Consider the following 24,839-nt stretch of genomic DNA (forward strand, 5'->3'; position numbering starts at 1 on the left):
GCTATAGTTTCTAAAACTGTCGGCAGCTAGAATTTTTTTAATTCACTTTAGCGCTAGTTTGTATTGGTCAGGTGATACCCCCAGCCCACTATTGTGGAAGTGAGGTACCAATACCATACGAAAATCAGTTGTTTTTGCCAGCTGGTACTGTTAACACAGTTTCAGTAGTCAGCGGAAGTTTTGGAATTCTTTACTGTTGCTCATTGTTGGAGTTATTTGGTGAAGTACTCTTAAAATATTGGTAGCTTTTGTTTTCGGTGATTTGCTATTTTGGAATTCAAATAATTTTTAAAATTGTTGCACCAAAATTGACTAGTTTTTAATTTGTTTACATAATGTCAGACACTAGTACATCTGGGATTAGGTATTGCAGTAAAGGCTGCAATACTAGGATCTCTAAAGCTTGTAATGATCCACATTCAGTTTGCACAGGTTGTAGGAGACAGATTTGTACGCCAGATAAAACAAGTGAAGAATGTATTATTTGGGATCAAAGAACTTGGAAGATCTTGACTAGTTACACGAACAAGTTAGAGAGAGATAAAAAGAGAAAAACGGCTTTTAGAGATAAAGCTAAAAGCTTAGTTAGTCAGGAATTGTCTAATGATAATTTGTCTCTTTCTGAACCTTCCCCTCCACCTGTCATTCCCAGTCCTAATCTTAGCTCTCTCACACCCGTACTCTATGCTGTGGCCAATTTAGAGGCAAGAGTAGATCAGAAATTTTCGATCATGCTTCAAGCAATGGAGATTTTAGGATCGTCTGTGAAAACCCTAATGGACAAGGTAAGTGGTGAAGTGAGTGCAAGTGATGTGGAGGAGGTGGCTGTTCGGCCCACTGATTCTCCTAGGCAAAGGCCCCTGTCAAACTCCCCAGAACCTGGGAGGAGGCATACTGTTAGCCCAAGGGAGGTCAGTGGGGTCTGCCCACAAGCAGTCGCCACCTCAAATAATTCTGTTGACAAATCCCAGATCACAACAGAGCGCCATTGGAAAGGTGTCTCTAAAGGAGTAGGTACCGCTTTCGTCTAGGCGCCAGTGGTGATTCCATGATGAGTCCCGTCCATTGAAACAGAGGGCTCGTAAGTTGTCTCCCTCTCCAGTCCCCTGTAAAAAGGCTAGCCCTTTTCAAAAAGAACAGCTTTTGTGTAGTTTTGGGGACTCTCCAGAGAGATTCTCTCAGGATACGGCAGGAGATGGATGTCGTAGTGAGAGGATCTCATCCTCTAAGTTTAAGTCGTCGTCAAGAAAGTCTTCTTCTGGCAGACTTTCGGTGGTTAAGAGTACGGGGAAGAGTAAACTTCCGGAGATGTCATCAGCACCTGTCCACACCTCTAATGCTGAAGGACAGGTAAGGCTCCAACCAGTCTCTCCTGTAATTCACAAGACTCCTGGGATACAGGTTCAGCATTCGGAGTATGAAAACACACCAACTCCCGAGCGCCTATTGGCGCCACAGTTTGCCCGCACGCCAGAGTAGCCTTTGGTGCCCGAGACTTCCGCAGTGGCACTAGAGCAACCTTTGGCTCCCGAGCGTCCATTGGTGCCCAGGAATACAGTTGCGACCAAGAGTCCATTAGCGCCCAAACGTCCACTAGCTCCTGAGCGTCCACTACCGCCCGAGCGTCCACTACCGCCTGAGCGTCCACTACTGCCCGAGCGTCCATTGGTGCCCGAACATCCACAGGTGTTCATGCAACCAAGTGCACAAATGGACCAGTATGAAGCTCTCAGACAGTCTGTGTCATCAATTTCAGCTTCGGTGTTATTGACAGGATCTCAGGTGATGGCTGCCCCTGATCCTTCTTTGTCAGCCATCCAGAACAAGTTAGACAGCATTTTGGGCTTTATTCAGTCTGCGGTGCCCCCGGTTCAACCTATAGAGAACTTATCACCTGTTTTTTCACCCGAAGAAGAAGAGAAAGGAGAAGAGGAGGATAAAGAGTTCTCTCACTGCATACAAAGCCTTGCTTTTTTACTTTGTTGAAAGTTTTTTGGATTCGTTCTTGCCAGTGACTCCCACATTGCCAGTTTCTTCTTACATGAGAGACAATTAGGAAGACTCCAGGAAATTACCCAACTAGTACTGCCCTTTTCAGCTCAAAAGCATTAAAGGAAATTAACCTTTGGCTTGAGGATGAGAGGGATCAAGGCAAAGTTAACTTCAGCATCCCTCCTCCTCAGTCTTTCAACGAGAAGACATTTATGTTACGAAACCAGAGAAGCTCTCTCTTTGGGTGTGTCTTCCTCCGCCCAGGGAGGCTTTTCCGCTCTTATTGACTCAGTGAGAAGATCAGCTTTCAACTCTGCCAAGATCATCTTTACGGCATCAGAATTAGATCGCCTAGTTAAAAATATCTTTAGGGTATTTGAAGTTATTAGTTTCCTGGATTGGACAGTAGGAGCCTTGAGACGTAAACTCAGGAATTATTCCATGTTGGATGGGGAAGCCTTTGCAGACATTTTGGGAGTGATCTCCTGTTTAGATAAGGGGACTAGAGACGGATCCTCTGAAGTAACCTCTCTTCATGTTAGGCATTCTAAAGAAGAGAGAACTTTGGTGTTCTTTTACATCTAAGGGAGTATCTCATACTCAAAATCTGCCTTACTGTATTTGCCTTTGGATAAGAAGCACGTGTTCCCAGAAGAGACAGTAGTGTTAGTTGCTTCCGAATTGCAAAAGATAGCAACACAGGATCTTCTCTTGCAATCCACTAAACGTACTAGAGAAAATATTCCTAGTGTATGTCCCTTGCCAGCCAGCCGAGGACAACCCTGTCGGGGCAGAGGATTCGGTAGGTATTTCCCCAAGATCAAGGGGTAGAGCACGTTTCACCCTTAGATCTATTAAAAAATCCACAACCAACCCCTCGACCAAGAAGCAATGTTTCAGTCCATGCACCAAAAGGAGTGAGGCTCCATCAATTTTGGGAAGAATGGGAAGCAAGAGAGGAGAAACCTTGGATCGTTAAGGTTTTAAGAGAAGGATACGATATTCCGTTCAAGAGAAAGCCGCCGTTAATAGGCTCTCCGATAGCTTTGAGAGCTTACTCAGAAAATTCAAAGAAATTCATCGCCCTTTGGGAAGAGGTTTCATCCCTTTTGCAGAAGAAAAGCAATAGAGTTAGTAGAAGAGCCACTTACCCCAGGTTTTTACAATCGTCTGTTCATTGTCCCCAATTTATCAGGGGCATGGAGACCCGTATTAGACGTAAGCACTCTGAACCAATATGTGCAGAAGACAAAGTTCAAGATGGAGACGAATCAGTCTGTTCTTTCATTATTCCATCAAGGGGATTGGATGATCTCCATCGATATGGAGGATGCATATTTTCACATTCCGATACACCAAAACTCAAAGAGGTTTCTGCGTTTTGCCTTCAGGAACAAAATATACCAGTTCAGAGCGCTGTGTTTCAGGCTTTCGACCACACCACAAGTGTTCACCCGAGTGCTAGCTCCCATTGCAAAATGGTTACATCTAGTCGGGATAAGGATATCCCTTTATTTGGACAATTGGCTTCTCCGGTCACAAACAAAGGAGAGGTGCTTGGAGGAACTTCAGAAAACCCTGACTTTAGCTCAGGAATTAGGACTCTTAATAAACAGGCAAAAGTCGCAGTTACTCCCCAGTCAGGAACTAGTCTATTTGGGGATGAGGGTAAACTTAGTGAGTTTTCGGGCTTTTCCATCCCCACAAAGAATCAAGTCGTGCCTACAGAAGGTAAAAAAATTTCTAGTTTTCCAGGAATGCTCTGCAAAGGAATGGATGAGTCATTTGGGCACACTATCCTTGATAGAGACTGCATATGAGGAACCTGCAGTTCCTGCTCTAGCTGCTTTTCATAAAGTGCGATCATTTGTAGAAAAAAGACACCCCGAAAAGGCTTACACAGGTCGTATGCTTGAGTTCGATGATGTTTGCCTGAGTCGTTTCAGGAACATAGTGAAAACTAGCCAGAATCAATCTTCCTTGGATAGTTATTTTTTAAAGAGGCCTTTAGTAGTAATACACAAACAGGAAGATCCAAGTGATACGAAAAAACAGAAAGTTGAAAGTGGTGAAGAAATTGAAATTTTGTATAAAAAAAAATGTAAAGTATAAAAAAGTAACAAAAAAATTTAAAATAAAAAAAGACAAAAAAAAATAAATTTAATTTTAAGTTTTTTGTAAATTTAAGTGTTAATGTTTTCTGCCATTTGTTAATGTGTTTCATAAAGTTTAGTGTTAATGTTTTCTGCCATTTTTTAATGTGTTTCGTAAAGTTAAGTGTTCAAGTTTTCTGCCATTTGTCCTCCTCCTCTGTCGCCACTTTCAGAGATCGCCTCACTCGAAAGGTAAGGTTCCACATTTTACTACATACATATGTACATACAGTATTTCTTGTATCATGTACACTAATACACTTTATTTACAGGTACACATAGTAGTATATGTAGTTTATGTTAGGTATTGAATGGTCCAAATTGTTGTATTTCATTGTTTATTGGTAGTTTATTATAAAATTTACTGTGGTGTTTTTGTAGGGCTTGGAACGAATTAGGCAATTTACATGTGAAATGTGGTTCAAGATACGAAAAATTTAGGTTACGAAGGCTGCTTCGGAACAGATTAATTTCGTATCCTGTGGCACTACTGTATATGTATGTGTGTGTATGTATGTGTGTATATATATTATATATATATATATATATATATATATATATATATATATATATATATATATATATATATTATATACGGGTCTCACCTATGTATAGGAAGGCATCCCGTTGAATGTTATTCCCTGCGACTGTCATACGCAAGTATCTGTTGTCTACTTCCCATGCTCGTTGGAATGTAACAATTTATTAAGAACTACATCTCTGGAGTAGAGGAAGAATTGGTTTCAGAGAACTGCTCTCGATGAAGAGAAGTAGAGATCTAAAGTTACAAAGTCTTTCACAAAGATAGTAGAACAAAGCTTATCTCAGGCTCTCAGCATACATAACATACAAACAGACGAACATGTGACTAGGAAGTCACGTGTTACCTCTGCAGGTGATAGGTCACCAGCTTCTCATAGGAAGGAGCTGTGACCTCCGTTTTGCAAGACAGTGATAATGATTACATAGGCAAATGCAAACCAGGGCATCGCAAACATAACACAACAGCATCTAGCTTGCGTCCTGTTTATGAAGACATATCACACTCCTATCTCGACAGTGACCCCTTGGGTCATGGGCTTATTTTCATATATGTAAAATATATGATTATCTATGTAATTCTTACACATATATATATATATATATATATATATATATATATATAGATATATCTATATATATATATATATTATATATATATATATATATATATATATATATATACTGGCAGCCCTTGCTTAAAGGGGGTTCCATTATGAAGGCGTGACGACGCCGAAAATCACCAATTTTTGGTTATCGGCACGAACGTTAGCTATGTAACGGCGCCAATACTTGATTATCGATGCCGATACTGAATGAAGGGTGGAAAAGGGAGAACCAGATTTATACTCCGTTTTCTCCCTTTTCCACCCTTCATTCGGTGATATTGTTTATCCTTTATGATTATTAAACTTTAAAGTGGTAATTTCTTACTCCAACACAGTAGGAAAGACAGTTATTTGCAACAGCCCCAAACAAGAAGGCATGGTTTACAAAACACCTAGTGAATGTGGCAAATTCTACCTGGGACAAACAGGAAAAGATATCAATAAGAGAATTTCCCTGCATCGATATTGTGTAAGAACAAGTTCTCCAAATAGTGCTGTTAATTTACATGTACAAAATTGTGGCTGTTATATCCTTCGGAACAAAACAGAGACATTATTCAAGGAAAAAGATTTGATTGCAAGAAATTTGTTAGAAACAGCTTCCATATGTTTTAGCAAACAAAAGAACTTCAATATCAGTCAGGGCATATATAAATTGGACCCTTTATTCCTTCATATAGTTTCCCAACGATGCAAATTCAGAGAAAGGTTTAAATGACCAATCACAAAATAGTTTAATAGTTCTCTCTTTTAACTTGTTTGAATTGCTTATTTGACCATTTGTTTATGATCTAAACAACCTAATTTTTACTTTGACAATTATGTTAATTTTATTTCTCCAGTGGGAAAGTGTTCATGAATTTTTGTAAATACTCATCCTGTTTAGTTGAAATAAAGCTCTTGAAGAGGCCTGGTGGAAGGCGAAATTATCGAGCTACTAGTCTTTTATTCTCTTTTCTCCTATGGACTATATTGACATATATGTATATATATTATACATAGTATGTTATAAAAGAATACATTCAGTGATCTGTAAGTGATGTTTTTCCTTGATGTGTGCATTTTCATAAAAGAAAGTAATATGTTAATATGTACCAGCTTTCTATGCCATGGATTTTGTAGTAGTATTGTTTAGTATTTTATGACAATTACATTGTCTTTCAGATGGTAAAATGTCTTGTATTGTGTGTGTAGAAGGAACCTTTTATTTCAACATCATATATATATATATTTTGCAATCCATTTGAAATTTGAAAACTATTGTCCATATTTTCAAGGAAAACGTTAGTAAACTATTTAATATTTCTACTTTAAGGTTTGTCACAGAGCACAATATTTTCAGGAAATATGAAACATTTTTAATTTAAAACTCAAAATAGTTAGAATTCTGTGTTTTATTAATAGTAAGATTGTAAATATTTTTTTCTCGGTTTCAGGAAGCTGACATAGCACCTTTGGATTTCAGCCCAAGCTTATCACGCTCAGAGGTAGTAGAATTTGGTATTACAATTGGTGAAGATTTAGTTATTCTCCTCTCAAGGGCACCATCTATTATTGTGAAGCCATTCCTGTTGCTACAGATATTTACTCTACAGGTATCTTTGTGTGGTTGTAGCTTGATCATGCTCATTTCCAGACTATGTAGTAAGATGTAATAGTATAAAATACTAATATCTTATATGGCAGTTAACAACCGTATACTTGGTAAAAAATCATATAATTACTTTATTTTTTGAACTGGAATTATACTTAAAGTTTATAAAATATACTGTATGACAAAAACTAATTGGGCGGAATGTGGTAGTATACAGTCAGATTTATAGCAGTTCTTACTACATGTCTGAAGGTGTTCTCAACATAAAAACCGTTGTACACTCCCCCAAATTAGAATTGCCAGTTTCATCACTTTTCAACCACCTGCCTGATGCAACATTCTTTTTTTTCGAAGATGGAAGAAATTGTATGTAATGACGTTAAAAAGTCTGTAATCTTTAGAACATCATGTTATAAAATTGCATCAAACTGTTTTCCATATAGAAAAATTGACGAGAACGAAGTGAAGTTATAAAAAATGTCTTATTACAACCACGCCTGTGGTGTTTGCGCATGGTAACACTGCGTCCCGGGGTTTGAATAATATCCTATTTCGAATATTAACGGTGTAATTCGCATTCAGTACATTATTAAAACACTTTTCAGTTGCAAATGTACACCCAGATATCCTTTTATTTACCTAAAACGTACACGTAGCGTAACTATTTAAAGCCCGGGAAAGCCCGAGACGCAGTGTTACCATGCGAAAATACCACAGGCGGGTGGACAGATGGAAAAAAACAGAGTATAAGTAGATAGGAGACAGCTATCACTAGTATTGCATAAAGATGGTCCTTATATTATCTTTTCAGTTTAAAGTTGATGGTAGTTGAACAATTCCATTCTTTAAATTTTACAGAAAACATTGGAAACTCACAAAATCCTATCAAAGATTTAAAAAAATGATAACCCTAATGTGAACCTTGCAACCTCACTATTGTTTTCTATGTCTTGATGTGTGCAGTCAAACTCAACTGTTTTGTCACGCCCTTCACGCTCATGATGGATTGTCTGCCTGGCAAAGAAACATTCCCTGCTCAGCAGGAGACAATTATTTCACTGTATTTAGTGCAAGTTCCTGTTGTAGTGATATCAAAGAAGCTTGATATACTGAAGAGAACCAAACATAGATGGATCATATTATTTAGAGAATGGCTAAGTTTAGAAAATAAGCCTAGAAGTGGAACTCCTCGAAGTACCACGAGAAAGCAAGACAATATGATTATTGCAGCTGTCAAAGAATAACCAACCCCTGATTACAGCAGTTGGTTTTTGTTGTAAATATCGGAAATAGACCTAAACTAGAAAGTTACCTTTCATATTTCCTATCCTTTCAGCTACTTATAATATGCTCATGACAGTACGTCTAGGCATATGTGTGAAACTGATTATAATAAATTTTATTTAGAGGAAATGAAATATCTACAGCAAAAACTATAGAGGTGTAACACTCAAATGCCATACAGCAAAACTTTGAGAGAATTTTAGAAGAGAGAGCACAGCGTATCATTGAACCTCAGTTAGGTGAAGAACAACATGTATACAGAAAACGATAGAAGCGCATCAGATCTCATTCACCCTGAGACTTGTCATTGAAAAATCAGGGGAATACAATAGGTCACTGTCTATAGCTTTTATTGGCCTAGAAAAACATTTGACTCATTAAGAACCGAGAAACAAATTATGGAGATGTTTGGGGGAGGTGATGGAATGGAAGGTAGGCTGCGGGCTGCAATAAAGACCACATACAAACCATACGTATATAATGCAATGGTGGGATACAAAATCATAAATGGCTCAGTGTAACAACAGGTGTCAAACAGGGAAGTGTAGTACTTTCTCCACTCTTGTTCATCGCTTACATTGACAAAGTTATAAAGGACTTTAAAGAAAGAATTTTCATTACAGGAGACATTAATGTGTTGAGGGTCAGTAGTTATTGCGTAATTTGATCGATCTTGATGTTCTATAGTTGTGCGTGTGTCTGTCTGGATGTTGTTGAGCTAAAGAGTTTCTGTTGTATTTGATTTTGTGTTTTGATGTTTGTGAGGTGGTTGTTGGAGACAGCGTTGGCGGTTGTTTGTGTGTTGATTTGTCGAGATCTTTTTGATGTTGATTGGTGTTTGTTCGTGTAGTGATTTGTCATGTTGTACTTGAGTTGTTGTGTGGTGTTGGTGCTTGTTTGGTTCTTTGGTATTGGTATTTGGCGGTTATTGGTCTGGTGCTGGGTGCCAGTGGATGAGTTTGTCTCGATGACCGTATCCAGTGGACAGCACAGCGTCTCGCCCTGAATTGTGTCAAGTATATGGTGAGTACATGTGTTCTGAGAGTTTTTGTGTTTTCTTTATCTCGCTGAACCAATTGTCCTGCGCGTAATTAAAAATATAAAGCCGTGTTCGATAAAGTAAATGTGGGGAGATCTTGCTGCTTGCTTTGCTTTGCTTGTGATCCCGCCACATTATGCTTAAATGATTGTTTAAGAGAAGTGGGACTAGGAATGAATATAGCAAAAACAGAAATATTGACTGTCAGCAAACAACCTCAAGCACCAAAAAACATCATGATAAGAAATACATTCATTCAAATATCTGGAATGTGTGTTTACAGATAAGGGGTATAAGAACAGAGAGGAAATCACTGAAAAAAATATATATATATAACAGATACTCTGGAGCTCTTTATCCAACAATGAGAGCTGTATATGTACCTAGAGAAGTAAAGACAGCAATACCCGAATTGTTAACGCCAATAATGACATATGGATCGGAGAGCTGGACAATGACAAGTAAAGACAGAAGTAGGGTCCAAGCCTCAGAGATGATAAGCCTGACAACAGTAATAAAAAAAACATGAAGACACAGAATGAGAAATACGAATGTTAGGAGAATAGTAGGAGTGGCGCCTGTGATGAACAAGATTGAGAAGAAACAACCGAGATGGCTGGATCATCTAATGAGAATGGATGAAAATAGAATTGCCAAGAGAAGATGGAAGTGGATAACTGAAGGAAGGAGATCGAAAGGTAGACCTTGTAAGTGCTGGAAGGATGGAGTGGAGATCCTGACAAAGCATAACATGCCAGCAATTGAAGAGCTGAAGTGCTTAGAAGAGATGGAATATTTGAAGACAAGAGATTGGAGAAGATGACTGACCCCACCTGGGAGTGGAAGTGAAATGAAGTGAATAGCTATAGTAAGATTAACCCAAGAATGCTATTATGAAAATAAGCCTTTTTTCTTGATGAATATGTCAGCTTACTCCTACAGCTTTCCAGTGTGTGTGTGCAGATGAAACAGGATGACATGCAAGGAATTAGATTTAAAAAAAGACTAAACTGTATTCATTTGATTTCTTATGATTGCTTTTTGACATGAGATAGCTGGGTCTGAGTGAATTATGTTATACAAAAATGAAAAGCATAAGAAAAGAGAATAACGACAATAATCAAATAAAGCAAATAAATACAGATACGTATTGTCGAATTAAGTATTCATTCACATTATGCATCCGAGAGAGTATACTGCTGAAAATAGACCTAGGCTAATCAGGTGTCGAAATCAAAGTTAAATTTAGGCCTACTAAATGTGTCATGCAAATTATTTTATTGGTCAAAGGACAAAATTAGTTGAAATACACTTTGCTATTAAAGAATATTGACAGGCTTAATGTATTATTTATTGGCTATAGGTGATGAACTGAAAACACCCCAGAATTGTACAATACTTTGGGTTTGCAAGACTCGAGCAGCAGCAGAGCCAACTTCAAAATGCTTATGCTGCCATGATTTACGAAGCTTTAGTTGAGAATAGAATTAGAATTCGGGGACTCGTGGGTATATACATTTTCCTTACTTTGCAAAATATTTATCTTTGATACATTGAATAAAACTACTTAATTCCGATTTTTTATTTCAAGTATAACATCTTTGGAAGGAAATATTTTTTATAGTAATTAATAAATAATCTGGCACCTGCATGTGGCAATACAGTGCACCCCCTATTCTTGGGGGGTGCATACCAGACTCTTCTTCCCCCCCCCCCCCCCAGGAATAGCTAGAATCTACAAATACTTAAAAAACAAACCCCCCTCTAAAAATGCTTATAAGTGCCTATCTTGAAAGTTCAAACACCAAAGTATCCCTAAAAATACCATGCTACATCAAATATACATTAAACTATTATCCTATTATTATATTAATCTTTGAAATAATATTATTAACATAATTTCAAAGTAAATCTTAAACATTTTATTGTTAAAAATATAGGTGCGTACATACATATTGTATGGCGCAGGTATGTACATGTGAAAATAACCCAGTCCCCCCAAGTATTCAGCAATACACATTTTCATACAGTTACTATTCAAGCCATCCCATTTACTTTTACAGGGGAAACATTTTGTACGCATGTAAATCACAAGTGAGAGAGAGAACAAAAATATGTATGAACATTAAACAAAATTTTATACTACGTACATATTAAGATTGCATACTAGTACAACATAGGTAAATAGGGTACTCACCAGTGATGAATGTTGATTGAAGATGAATGAATGGCAATGAAGATGATTGCACAGCTAAGCAGAGGAGTTACATCACTGAGAACGCCTTTTTGCCTTTAGGAGGCACTAACTAATTCAGGCATTTGGGGAGCCACTCAGGCAATTCAAGAGGGATTACTACCGGCGATTTGGGAGGCATTACTTCAGTGGTTTTTGGAGGCTTTGGACGGTCCTTCTTTGTACGCGTGATGAACCGAGGCCACAAAGACAGACGGCCTGTTCGATGTGACGTCATGATGTCAACCCTGGTAATCCGAAGCTAGCAACTCGCCGAATGTTGTTGAATCACTCTCCCGACTTTCCGAGCTTCCTTCCTGTACATCACTTGAACATGAGGATTTTGTGTGGTTTCATTGTTTTACTTTTGAACTGGACCATAAAACTTAGCTAGCTAGATGGCATAATGAGGTAATGTGCCATGGATACATCTTCTGTCCTTTATTGGTAAGCAGATAAACTGCCAATAAGTTCATTGCAACAGATATATTTGACTTCGGTCTGGATAACTTTCGACTGCAATATAGGTACTACCTATACTACTAGGCCAGTGATGCCGTTTTTTTTTTCACTACATTGGCTTTCAGCAGTGTTACCATAGGCAGTTCATCTTATTTTTTTACTTTATTTATGATTTAATGGTTAGAATGCGTATTTTCCAATGTTTAATTATTTCCCGTGATGTTGGAAAACTACACGTCACTAGCTCAATATAAAGTATTTTTGACGAAGAAAAATAAAGGATTTCAATAAATTTCATTTGTATAAATAAGCAGGATATGTTTTATATCTTTTATTTTCATAATAAAACATAAAAAGGCAAAGTGAAGAATTTTTTTCTTCAGTGCCGTGGCCTGTGGTCGGAAAAGCCATGGAGGGTTGCCAGATGTCACCAGAAAGCCACACTAATAGACAAAATTCCTCAAAACGGCAACCCTGCTACTAGCTAGTCTGCATTTTAAGTAGTTTTGAGCAACAAGGTCAGGTGCAATGTAAAGAAAGACTGGTTTAGCCTAGATTAAATTTTAATAGGAATTCGTGTAAACTAGACTTAACAGAGTCGATTATTACCTTTAGGCTAGCCTAATTCAAAGAACTCCCAGTGTAGCCTATGCCAAACATCACCCAGTGTAGCCTGTGTCCAACTCCCAGTACAGAATTTAAGTATAAGAGCTTTGGGAAAAGGAACCTAAATGTCATAATAGGCTTTGTTTACATTTCTCCGCTCCAACCAAACACTTTCAATCAGTGCCCAACTGAGTTAGTCTATGGTAGTTTTTTTTTGTTCCACTGTAACTAAATTGTTATTTATCTTTGAACTCGATACGTCGGTACATCGCACCCGTTGGTACCGTCGTGTAGTCTTTAAAGGTAAATTATAGTTTAGTTACAGTCGGGCGAATAAATATTACTTTCAAATCTTGTACAGCAAGTAAAATGACATAGGAAAACGTCAATTAGCTAACATAGTCTAGCTCTCCTCGGAATACTTATATAGAAGTACCTACAGTTTACCGGGGCAACCGCACAACAACTAATAAATCCCTCCGCATAGGTAAGTAGTTTGACCTCGACCTAACCATGGTAGAATTCTCTTAGTTAGGATAGTACATCGTCAATAATTGAGGTCAGGATTAAAATTATGTCTCCTGTAACCACTGTGGCAAGCATGTGCAATGCGCAAATTGTTTCTACACGATATATGTGCTTGCCAAGAATCTTTCAAAATGCGGATAAGGCGCGAAGCGCTGTTCAGCCACACCGAAACTGAAATCAGGAATGTGCAAAAAATCACCACTGAAATTTTTTTTTTTAGTTTTCGTCTCGTCGCCATTTTTGTTGTGTATTCCTCTGCCAATTTTCTTGACAGAGCTTACTGCCATGTAGTAGTAGGTTATGACTAGAAAATTTGTCGAAAATAGGGTTGCTCCTGTCGAAAATAGGGTTGCCCCGGTAAACTGTAGCCACTCCCATGTATGTATGTTTGTGTCTGTGTTTACATAGATATTTTTTACTTCATTTAAGATTTTAAGTTTTTAGGAATAAACTTGGTAAATAAAAATGTTGACCATATCTACATAAATCACTTTAGTTATTATTGTATTCATCAAAATTTAAACTGTTAGCATTCTGTTGACATACAGTTGAAAGTTTTATAGAATGAAATTGCCTTGGATTTTTAGAAAGAAATATAATAGCTCGTTGTCTTCTTTCTCTCTTGGTCATATAGGCTCTGGCGAGTATTGTTGCTTTTGCATTGGGATTAGGCATTACTCTTGGAATCTTTGTGAAGATTGAATCATCTTTTGACCAAAGTTTTGTTCAGAAGCTGTATCTGCCTCAGCTAATTGCAAATTGTTTAAAGCTATTTGTATATCAAGGTAAGTTTCTTTCCTATATACGTATTGCTAAAAAAATTATAGTAAAAATTGTTGGTTAATATATTGTGCACTCGATTAACAGATATATACTTTACACTAAATGCTTAAATTGTGCATTTTTTAAAATAATTTTACAGGTAGCGATGAGTGGCCTATTGGAAATGCAGGTAGAATAGTTACCATTTCTGGAAGCTTAATAGTTATTGTGGTTGCCTCTGTCTACAGTGGGTCCATTACTGCTTTCTTTGCTATTCCTTTCAGGTAAGTCTTGAGGGCTTTAAGTGCACTAGTGTGTGTGTGTGTGTTACAGATTTTGACGGCTCTCTTAATACTAGTATGTACATCATTTTGGTGTGTGTGTGTGTTTTAGTATAGATGGGTGCTTGACTTTATGAGTTGGTGCCCTAGCTCATATTTATGACCCTACTGCCCATAAAGCAAACTCAGTTGTGAATAGATGGCTCTCATTTTTAGCTTTAGTCAAGAAAAATCATATGGTTGAATAACTTGATGCCTACTGTTTGCTCTATTCCACTGCCACCCACTTTAAAGAGGAAAAAGATGTATGGTGAAAATATATGTATACATGTTTGTGATTTTGGTTTAATCATCATGATACCCAAAATGAGCACTGTGATGGCCAGTGTTCTATTCTTGGGGAAGGCAGAGCAATATGGGCACATTCCCTTAAATTCCATTATGCTATGAAAGACCACAGCAATGGATTAGGTTTGCACTTGGTAGTGTGATGGGCTGTAACCAGGATGCAGTAGGAAATTTGGCTTGTAGCCTCATCTTTATTTGCTGTGTTTTTTTTACCATATCTTCTTCATATCTTTGATTATCTCAATAACTTAATCCTTCACATTCTACATGCACTATGCACAAATAGTTCATCTCACAAATTATCATTGTTCCTACACGATATACAAACCATCGGTCCTTTACATAAGGAATTACTTTCAGCATATGTGGAATTATGACCGTTAAATTCTTGAACAAGGTGGTTAGGCAGTAACTACCATCTGATAGGCGGGTAGGCCCGCCTGCCCGAATCAAAACACTCCACTTTGCTTTCGGCCGTCTTCCGATGAAGGCGTATTTTTGTGAGCTGTTACTGACTAGCCATTAATCATTATCCCGGTGGGATCTTTAATATTTTATTTTTTGAATAAATATGTATATACTGTGTTTGATATTAATAATTAACTGAATTTAATAATTAATATACAAACCAAATTTTTGTGATAATCTTGACAGCTGCCTTTCTACTTTGTGTTAAGGGTCGGCAGCCAAGGTATGCCAACATCTTTTGTAGTACACATTTTCACACCTTTAACATCAACATGTATTCATTTGAAATTTACCCTTACGCTTTGGAAATTACCGAGGGGAACTTCGGAGGTTTGTCCTTTGTTTCTTCTGGTAATTCCTCTTCTCCTTCGTCCTTTTGCTAGCTATCCGATGAAGGTTGAAGAGGGGGCGTGTGGTGTTTGTTTGGGGAATCTCCTCTCATTTTATTACTTTAAATCATATTTTCTTTCTTTTACAGGCTAACAGTAGTGATAGTGATTACTGTAGTAGATGGTTGGATATCTCTTCGTGTTGGTTATCCTAACCTTGGGATTGTACCTGTGACTTGTAGCATGCTGTGATATTGGTCCTCGAGTGTGTGTACTGATCCCCTGCTGGAAATTATATTCATTTACCACTGTTAACTTTGAGTTAACGTCACTGGACAAAGCCTTCGCGCTGCCCCTTGATTATTAACTCTATTCCTGCTGGTAAATATACCTCATCAGGTAGAAGAAGTCTTGCAGAATTTGGAGAAGTCGAAGAGGAAGAGAGCTCGTCAAGTATTATCATCGTCCTCTTCGGAATTATCATTTTCATACATTCAACTTCCCTGTCAGATATATACTTAGCTATAGACTCCGTCGTCCCCGACAGAAATTCAAATTTCGCGGCACACACGTAGGTCAGGTGATCCCGCCGCCTGCCGCTGGGTGGCAGGAATAGGAACTATTACCGTTTTAAGCCAGATTTTTCTCTGTCGCGGTACTAGTAACATCGTTGCTAGTTCCTCCTGACTTGAATTTCGAATTTCATTACACTGTTGATCTTTTGGACTGCTATTTGGTGACGTATTGGATCTTTGGTTTGGCATACGCTATTGTGGACTGTTTTTTGGATTTGGCTTTGGAATTTCTCATAATGTCTGACGTGTCGATTTCGTTCAGTGTGTGTGTGAATGAGAATTGTTTTGTGAGACTGCCGAAAGCTTCGGTGGATCCTCACACCACTTGTAAAAATTGTAGAGGGAATGTATGCTCTCAATTGAATACATGTGATGAGTGCAAGAATTTGAATGAGGAGGAATGGAAGTTGCTTAATTCCTACCTAAGAAAGTTGGAGAGAGATAGGGCTAGAAAAGCCTCTTCCAAGAGTGTAAGTAGGTCGGTCTCTAACGAGCCAGTTAGCGGACTATTGCCTATTGATAACCCCTATTGTTTCCTCCCATACAGCTTTACCTTCCCGATTATCGGACTCGGCAAGCTCAACATCTGAAATTGCGAGTCTGAAAGCTTCGCTTAAGCATATGGAACAAAAAATTAAAGAACTGGAAGGTAAGTGCAGTGAAAGTGTTCCCAGTGAAGTGGAGGGTGCGTCTGATCGGCTCTGTCTCGCTCCCAGGCCTAGACCTCTTTCAAGCTCCCAAGACCAGTGGAGAAGAAATGTCGAAAGCCGCAGGGAGGTTTCAGAGAATCCCCACCGATCAGGCGTCCCCTCGGCAGATCCTGTAGTTACGTCCCGGGCTGCCAAGGATAGTCGTTGGAAAGACGTCCTGAAACAGTGTTTTTCTTCGTCTGATTCCTCATCTAAAAAAGGATGGAGTTCAGATAGATTGTCGAGACCTTCGAAGAGATCTTGGAAGTCTCCTTCATTTGACTCAAGCCCTGAAGAATTTCCGGAAGAATATCCTCCGGAAAAGAGGAAGAAGAAGGTATATTCAGAAGCTCCTTCTCCTGCATCGGGAATTGGAAAGAGAGACGTAGCTACGAAGATGTTAGAGGATATGCAGAAACAGATATCTTCGCTAGTAGGAGTTCTTAAGTCTGATCCGCCTAGAAGGAAGGATAGATTTCTCCCGATCAAAAGATCCCGTCCTTTAGAACTATCTGAGAGCTCGGACGAGGCGCCTGCCAGAAGCCTGGCGCCAGCCAGACGTCAGGCTACTGTCAAGCGCAAAACGCCGTCAAGGCGACATGATATATATAGGGAACTTCCTACTAGAAAGAAAGCACATGAGATGTCCGAATCGAGGAGTAAAATTGGAACTCCCGAAATCGGACGAACTCCTGAAATGAGGCGCAAAGAGCCTGAGGCGCCTGAAGCGCCTGAAAGGAGGCGCAAAGTAACTGAAGATCCTGGAACTCTTTTGGCGAGGCGAAAAGAGTCTGGAGCGCCTGAAATGAGGCGTAAAGCTCCTCAAGTAATAGAAATGAGGCGCAACGCGCCTGAAAAGCCTGAAGTGGCTAAAAGGAAATATTTAACTCCTGGAGAGCCTAGAGCGCCTGAAATGAAACATAGAGCGCCTGGAGAGCCTAGAACGCCTCAAAGGAAAAGCAAAGCGCCTAGAGAGCCTGAGGCGCCTGAAAGAAGAAGCAAAGCGCCTAAAGAGCCTGAGGCACCTGAAACGAGGCGCAAAGCGCCTGAAGAGCCTGAAGCGTCCGAATGGGGGCGCAAGGCGCCTGGAAAGCCTGAAGCGGCTGAAACAAGACGTAAAGCGTCTAGAGCGCCTGAAAGCAGGCGCAAGGATTTGTACAATCCAGAATACAATTTGGATGAGTTATCGGAGTTTGAAGCGGACTTGGAGGCTCCTCTTTGGGATTTTTCTCAAGATCAATTTTCCCCTGACAGGGTCTCTAGGTGTCGCACAAGTGATCGTAGCCCCTGTTGGGAAGGAATTGATCATGAAAAAAGGGAACGACATTTAAGGACTTCTCCTGGTAGGGACGAAAGTTGTCGCACAGGCGACCGTCGTCCTTGTCAGGAGGGCCTTAGGGTAAAAGAACAACATCGGCCTTCTCCTGGCAGGGACTCAAGATGTCGCACAAGCGACCGTAGCCCTTGTCAGGTTGCAGCCGGTGTTGCTACAAGCCCTGTGCATTCCCGAGAGAGGAGTCCTCCGGTCGCACACTCTTCTCCGAATAAAACTCAACCGGAATTGGAGGATGTTTCGGACTCTGAAGAAAACAAGGGGGCAGGTCTTTCTGATTATAAGATATTAGCAGCCCTCTTGTTAAAAGAATTTGGAGAGTCTCTGAGTCCTGCTGCCCCTCCTTCTCCTCGGTCTTTATTTTCGAGTACGAAGGCTGCGAAGTCTTCCTCTTTCTTGAAGATGCAACCGACCATTTCAATGAAGAGGGCTTTGCAGTCGGTCGGAAATTGGCTTAAAACCAAGGAGGAGGCGGGGAAGACTGTGTTTACCTGTCCCCCTTCCAGGCTATCAGGGAAGAGAGGGATTTGGTATAGCACAGGAGAATCTATGGGACTTTCTCTTCCCTCATCTGCTGAGGCGGACTTCTCGACCTTGGTGGATTCGGCAAGGAGGCATGCACTTCCATCGGCCAAAACAAGCTGGACAATGTCTGAAATGGACCATCTCCTAAAGGGAATATTCCATGTCTTGGAAGTTTTTAACTTCCTAGATTGGTCCCTTGGGGCTTTGGCCAACAAGACGCAAGACCCTCAGTTTTTGGAACCAGAAGTCTTGCATAGTGTTTTGGCATGCATGGACAAGGCAGTGCAGGACGGATCGGCTGAAGTGGCATCCTTGTTCGGGACAGGAGTATTAAAGAAGAGGGCTGTCTTTGGTTCATTTCTTACCAAAGCAGTCTCTCCAGTACAGAGGGCTTCTCTTTTATACGCCCCTCTGTCTAAACAGCTGTTTCCTTCTCAGTTGGTAAAGGACATTTCCCATACGCTTACTGAGAAGGCAACACAGGATTTGCTGGTACATTCTGCTAAGAAGCCTAGACCAGCTGCTTCTGTCTCGAAGAGGGAGCCAAGACCTGCCCAACAGCCCTTTCGAGGTAGAGCTTTTAGCCGAGCCCCAAGGAAGAGAGGAGGAGAGAAAAGAGGAAGATCTTCCATTAGAGTTCCAAAGAAGAACGCAAAATGAGATTCCAGTCCTCCAATCACCAGTAGGGGCCAGACTTCTGGGATTCTCGGAAGCATGGGCTTCAATGAAAGCAGAGTCTTGGTCTCTACAAGTGCTGAGGAAAGGATACCTCATCCCCTTCAAGAACAGACCTCCATTGACGACGACTCCGAGGGAGCTGTCAGCGAGATACAAAGACCCCGTAAAGAGAGAGATCCTTCTTGGGTTGGTGCAGCAAATGTTGGAGAAGGAGGCCATCGAGGTAGTACAGGTTTTTACAATCGCCTATTTTTGGTGCCGAAAGCCTTGGGGGGGTGGAGGCCGGTCCTGGACGTGAGTGTATTGAATCGCTTCGTGGAGAAGACAAAGTTCTCCATGGAGACATCCAACTCGGTTCTCTCTGCTCTCCGTCCAGGAGATTGGATGGTCTCCCTCGACCTGCAAGATGCATACTTTCACGTCCCCCTGCATCATTCGTTGAAGAAATATCTTCGATTCATGGTGCAGGGAAGGATTTATCAGTTCAGGGCTTTGTGTTTCAGCCTCTCGACGGCTCCTCAGGTGTTTACAGCGTTGATGAGAAACGTAGCAAGATGGCTACATCTGAAGGGGGTGAGGATATCTCTTTACCTAGACGATTGGCTTATAAGAGCGCAGACAAGACAAAAGTGCTTGGAGGACTTGGAGATAGCTCTTCAATTGACCAGATCTCTCGGATTGCTCGTAAACCTCGAGAAGTCTCACACAATCCCCAGTCAGACTATCGACTATCTGGGGATTCGGATGGATTCTCGGGGTTTTCGAGCGTATCCATCCCAGGAAAGAATCTCGAAAGGGTTGGAAAGAATCTCGGTCTTCCTAGAGAAAGAACGAAGCTCAGCGAGGGAATGGCTCAGTCTTCTGGGCACTCTTTCCTCGCTGGAGCAGTTCATCTCTCTAGGGAGACTGAATCTGAGACCCTTGCAGTTCCATCTCAGAAGGAGTTGGAACAGAAGAAAAGGAGATCTTTTGGGTACCTTTCCTATAGGAGAGAGTATCAAAAACCACTTACGATGGTGGTTAGAACCACTGAGAAGAAACGAAGGAGTGTCCTTGGCCCTTCAGAACCCTCACCTAGTGTTATTCTCAGACGCTTCGGACACGGGGTGGGGAGCAACACTAGGGACGAAGGAAGTGTCAGGCAGTTGGACAGAAGAACAGAAGGCCTGGCACATAAATGCAAAGGAACTCTTAGCAGTGCACTTAGCACTGCAGTTTTTCGAGAACGAAGTCAGAGGCGTGGTGGTCCAAGTCAACTCGGACAACACCACGGCTCTGGCTTATATAAGAAAACAAGGGGGGACACACTCTTTCTCCCTTTACCAACTAGCAAGGGATCTGTTGATATGGGCAGAAGAAAGAGGGATTCGACTCCTGACGAGGTTTGTTCAAGGAGGGAAGAATATAAGAGCAGACAGATTGAGCAGGAAAAACCAGGTCCTTCCAACAGAGTGGACCCTTCATTCACAAGTCTGCCAGCAACTATGGTCTCTTTGGGGGAAGCCTCAAGTGGACCTGTTTGCAACATTCCTATCCAGGAGGATGGAGAACTTTTGCTCGTAAGGGGACGATCCCAGAGCCCTATCCATAGATGCCATGCTCACGGATTGGAAGGGCATAGACGCTTATGTGTTTCCCCACCCCCATTCAAGATGCTGGGGGAAGTAATGAGAAAGTTCTTGTCCTCGGAGGGAATGAGGATGACATTGATCGCTCCTTATTGGCCTGCAAGAGAATGGTTCACAGAGGTACAGGAATGGATATTGGACTTCCCCAGATCTCTTCCCGAAAGGACAGATCTGCTCAAACAACCCCACTTCGAGAGGTATCACAAAAATATCCACGCTCTCGCTCTGACTGCCTTTCGACTATCGAAAGACTGGTCAGAGCGAGAGGCTTTTCTCGCAAAGCGGCAAAAGCAATTGCTGGAGCAAGAAGGTCCTCAACCATGCGGATATACCAATCGAAGTGGGAAGTTTTCCGTAGATGGTGTAAGGCGAAGAAGCTGTCCTCCTCCGATACCTCTGTGACCGAAATTGCTGATTTTCTTTTGTTTTTACGAGAAGAATCTCATCTGGCAGTGTCAACCATTAAAGGTTATAAGAGCATGTTATCAGCTGTGTTCAGGAATAGGGGCCTGAACATAGAGAATAACAAAGATCTGCATGATTTAATTAGATCATTTGAAACTACAAAATTAAGAACTTCTCTCACCCCTAGTTGGAATCTGGATGTGGTTCTCAAATATCTTATGTCGGAGAGATTTGAACCTCCCGATAAAGCTACTTTCCGGGACTTGACTAGAAAATGCATTTTCTTAATAGCTCTCGCCACTGCGAAAAGAGTGAGTGAGCTGCAAGCGCTTGACTCTAGAGTGGGTTTTAAGAAGGATTCAGCTGTATTGTCCTTTAAACCTTTATTTCTAGCTAAAAATGAAAACCCCTCGAGACCTTGGCCTAGGACTTTTGAAGTAAAAGGCCTTTCTCAATTAGTTGGGAATGAAATGGAAAGAACTTTATGTCCTGTGAGAACTTTGAAGGTAACCTGCAGAAGAAGAAGCAGTTGCAGGGTTGCAATCAAAGTTTATGGTGTGCAGTTAAAGACCCTAGAAGAGCTATGTCAAAGAATGCCTTAGCATTTTTTGTTAGGAACATCATAACTGAAGCCCACATGAGCTGTGATAGTGAGGCATATAAGACCTTAAGGGTAAAAGCACACGAAGTACGTGCAGTCGCTACATCATTGTCGTTCAACAAGAACATGTCAATGAAGAACATCTTAGCGGCCACGTATTGGAGATGTAACTCAGTGTTCGCCTCACATTACTTGAAAGATGTGAGAGTGACATATGAGAAATGCTTCTCTCTAGGGCCCTATGTATCAGCGGATACAGTGCTGGGGAAAGGAGAGAAGACTGATCCTTAATATTGATTTTTGTCCTTATATTTTATATTGTGATTTAAAAATTATTGGAGTTGAGTTTTTAGGTTGTTTGAAAGGTGTTTGGGGATAACGCCTTTCAATCATATTTACTAATCCACGGTTAGGATCGGGTGATCGGGATCAGTATTTTACTCCTTTATATGCCAAGAGGCATAGGTATATTTTCATGTAAGTGAATAAGACTCCAGTGACAATTGCCATTAGGTTCTGTTGAGTAAGTGGATAAGACCCCATTGACAGTCCTTTTCAAGAGTTCTCAGCCATAGGGCACACCCTCGCTGAAGCTTTTGAGGCGAAGCAGACTTCTCAGCACAAGCTAAGAAATCTTCCGCCTAAACAGGTAGGAACTAGGGTATTATTAATTAACTTGTATTACCTACAACATATGTTGTTTACCTATTAGGTCAGTAATTAGCTGTCTCTTGCCCTCCGCCAAAGGTGCCAATCAGCTAAGTATATATCTGACAGGGAAGTTGAATGTATGAAAATGATATTGTTATTGTACAATAAAGTTTCATACATACTTACCTGGCAGATATATACTTAGCTATAGACTCCGTCGTCCCCAACAGAAATTCAAATTTCGTGGCACACACGACAGGTAGGTCAGGTGATCCCGCCGCCTGCCGCTGGGTGGCAGGAATAGGAACTATTACCGTTTTAAGCCAGATTTTTCTCTTCCACCTGTCTCCTGAGGGGAGGTTGGGTGGGCCATACGATCGTATATATCTGCCAGGTAAGTATGTATGAAACTTTATTGTACAATAACAATATCATATTTTCATCAGCCTCTGCCCCTTCGACTTCTAAGGCTCCCTGCCGAAGAAGGAGAAGGTAGTCTCAACCCCTAAGGGTCTGCCTCCTCAAACTGAGGAGGCAGTTTGGTCTCCCTTAGAATTCCCGTCACGCTGTCCCCATGGCCTAGCGTGTCGGGAGCCTCAGAAGAGCAAACTTCAGTTCACACTTCTGCTGCTAGTCTGAGAAGTTCTGCCCCTATCTGTTTGGCGCTTGTTCGCGAGTCCCCGAGTGCACATAAATCTTCGCATTTGCGTGCATCCAGAGCTGGTGGCGCTGAGTCCGCTCACCGTCATAACTTGTGCACAGAGTGGAAGAAAGGAGCGAGTCACTCAGGTGACTCATGCCTTGCCGGTGATTGCTCGGTTCCCAGAGATCAGTAGGGGCTCCCCCATTCAGTCCTCTTGAGAGGTTTCGTCCTTGACGAGGACTTGGACATGTCAGAGGACAGTATCGGCTCTCTCCAGTCAGGTGTGCTCTCAGCTCTACCCAGACGACAGTCACGTTTGTGTGACTGACCAGTCTCGGTGGCGGCAAACATTTCTTTACGAGAGTTTCGTAACCCTCCTCTGGAAAGTGTTTTCTCCAGACAATAACGCTTTCATAGACTCATGTCGCAGCCATCACCACAGGTTGATGGCTGCCCATGACTCACTTCTGCTAGTTTTGCTAGCAAAGCAAGTGAGAGCATCCAGTCTTCCTCCCTATGGCTACACCAGGAGGGGCAATTTGAATAGGAGGGATCCTGCAGAGTGCTCTCCGTAGGATTCAGCAACGGGGGACTTCGTATGTTCCTAGAGGTACCTTAGGGTCCTACCGGACGTATGTCCATGTTGTTGAGGAGCGATCTTATGTCAAAACTGGAGACTATGTCTCCATGGCTTTTTCTGTCCTTTGGACGCATTTCAATTAGCAGTCCCCTATGGGTTCTTGCGTTTTGGGAGCCTCAATTGTATATCCTTTTGAATTGTACTCTCATTCCAGTCTGAAACGCTTACATTTAGGACTGGTTTTTATGCCCGTTCCTCCTCAATTTCTATGGGAGTTGAGGAGGGGCCCCCACCCTGATGATCGATCGTTTGATGAAATTCGGGGGTCTCGCAGAGCATTTCAAATTCATTGGAATTTCTAGCACACTCTGAGTGTTTTGGTCTTCTACGATCTGGAAACACTTGGATGAGACAAGAATTCCTGATGATTGTTAATACGATAACTGGGAATCTCACTGAATGCTTGAATTCCTTGGAATTTCTGGCATTCTCAGAGTGTTATGGTTCTTGTATAATTTCCAAACACTCAGGCGAGACTGACATTCCTGGTAATTCTTATACGAAAATCAGGAGTCTCGCTAAGCCATTAAATTCCTTGGAATTTCTAGTGTTCGCAGGGTGATTTGGTTTTCTGAGATTTCCAAACACTTGGGCAACAGGTATTCCCGATGATTATTACAATAATCGGGAGTCTCGCCGAGCATCTGGATCCCTTGGTTTTGTTGGCGCTGACCGTGTGTTCGGCTTCATTATATTGCCGAGTACCAGGGCAAGAAAAGGCTCACCCAATTATTGTCATACAAGAGTCGGGTTTTTCTCGCTGAGCGTGGGAATTCTTACGAGTGATTGGATGGCGAGACGAGTCTTTACCAGTACAGATGAGTATGCTCCTCGGTCTGGTTTGGAGTTATGTAGAGCTTGGAACTGCATGAAACACCTTCTAGGTGAATGGTCAAGTACCATCCTTGTGTATTGGACCTGAGGGTCCAAACGCGTAGGACAGCAGACACAGAATCCTTCTTGTTGTTCTTCTTGGAGCTTCAGCCTCGAAGGAGAACAGTTAACTGGGAAGAAGTAATAGTTCTTTGATGAATACCACTCATAATTATGTAGTTGTGATCTGCTCAGCTCGCTCGGCTCGGCTAGACTAGACAGCTCGATCTGCCGATCTGAGTGCTCAGCTCTAACAAACGAACCCTTGCCATGGCATAGCACCCTCCCTTCCCGTGTTGCAGCGAGTTTTCAAGGGGTCACCATCTTTCGTCTTTGTCATCTGACGCCTCCTAACCTCCCTCTTCGAGGTT

At 41.2% G+C, this 24,839-nt stretch overlaps 1 protein-coding gene across 3 annotated transcripts in view; it reads left to right on the forward strand.

Annotated features, from left to right (window-relative positions):
• The window catches only part of LOC135216960 (probable glutamate receptor), a 118,824-nt gene that overhangs the window by 48,363 nt on the left and 45,622 nt on the right, over positions 1-24,839 (forward strand). For all 3 annotated transcript variants that reach the window (XM_064252486.1, XM_064252485.1, XM_064252487.1), the window contains 3 exons: positions 6,730-6,888; positions 13,674-13,824; positions 13,962-14,085. In XM_064252486.1, coding sequence (XP_064108556.1) covers positions 6,730-6,888; positions 13,674-13,824; positions 13,962-14,085 — 434 coding nt within the window. The remainder of the gene's footprint in view (positions 1-6,729; positions 6,889-13,673; positions 13,825-13,961; positions 14,086-24,839) is intronic.

This window comes from Macrobrachium nipponense, chromosome 7 (genome assembly GCF_015104395.2).
Source record: "Macrobrachium nipponense isolate FS-2020 chromosome 7, ASM1510439v2, whole genome shotgun sequence".
NCBI classification, from domain to species: domain Eukaryota; kingdom Metazoa; phylum Arthropoda; class Malacostraca; order Decapoda; family Palaemonidae; genus Macrobrachium; species Macrobrachium nipponense.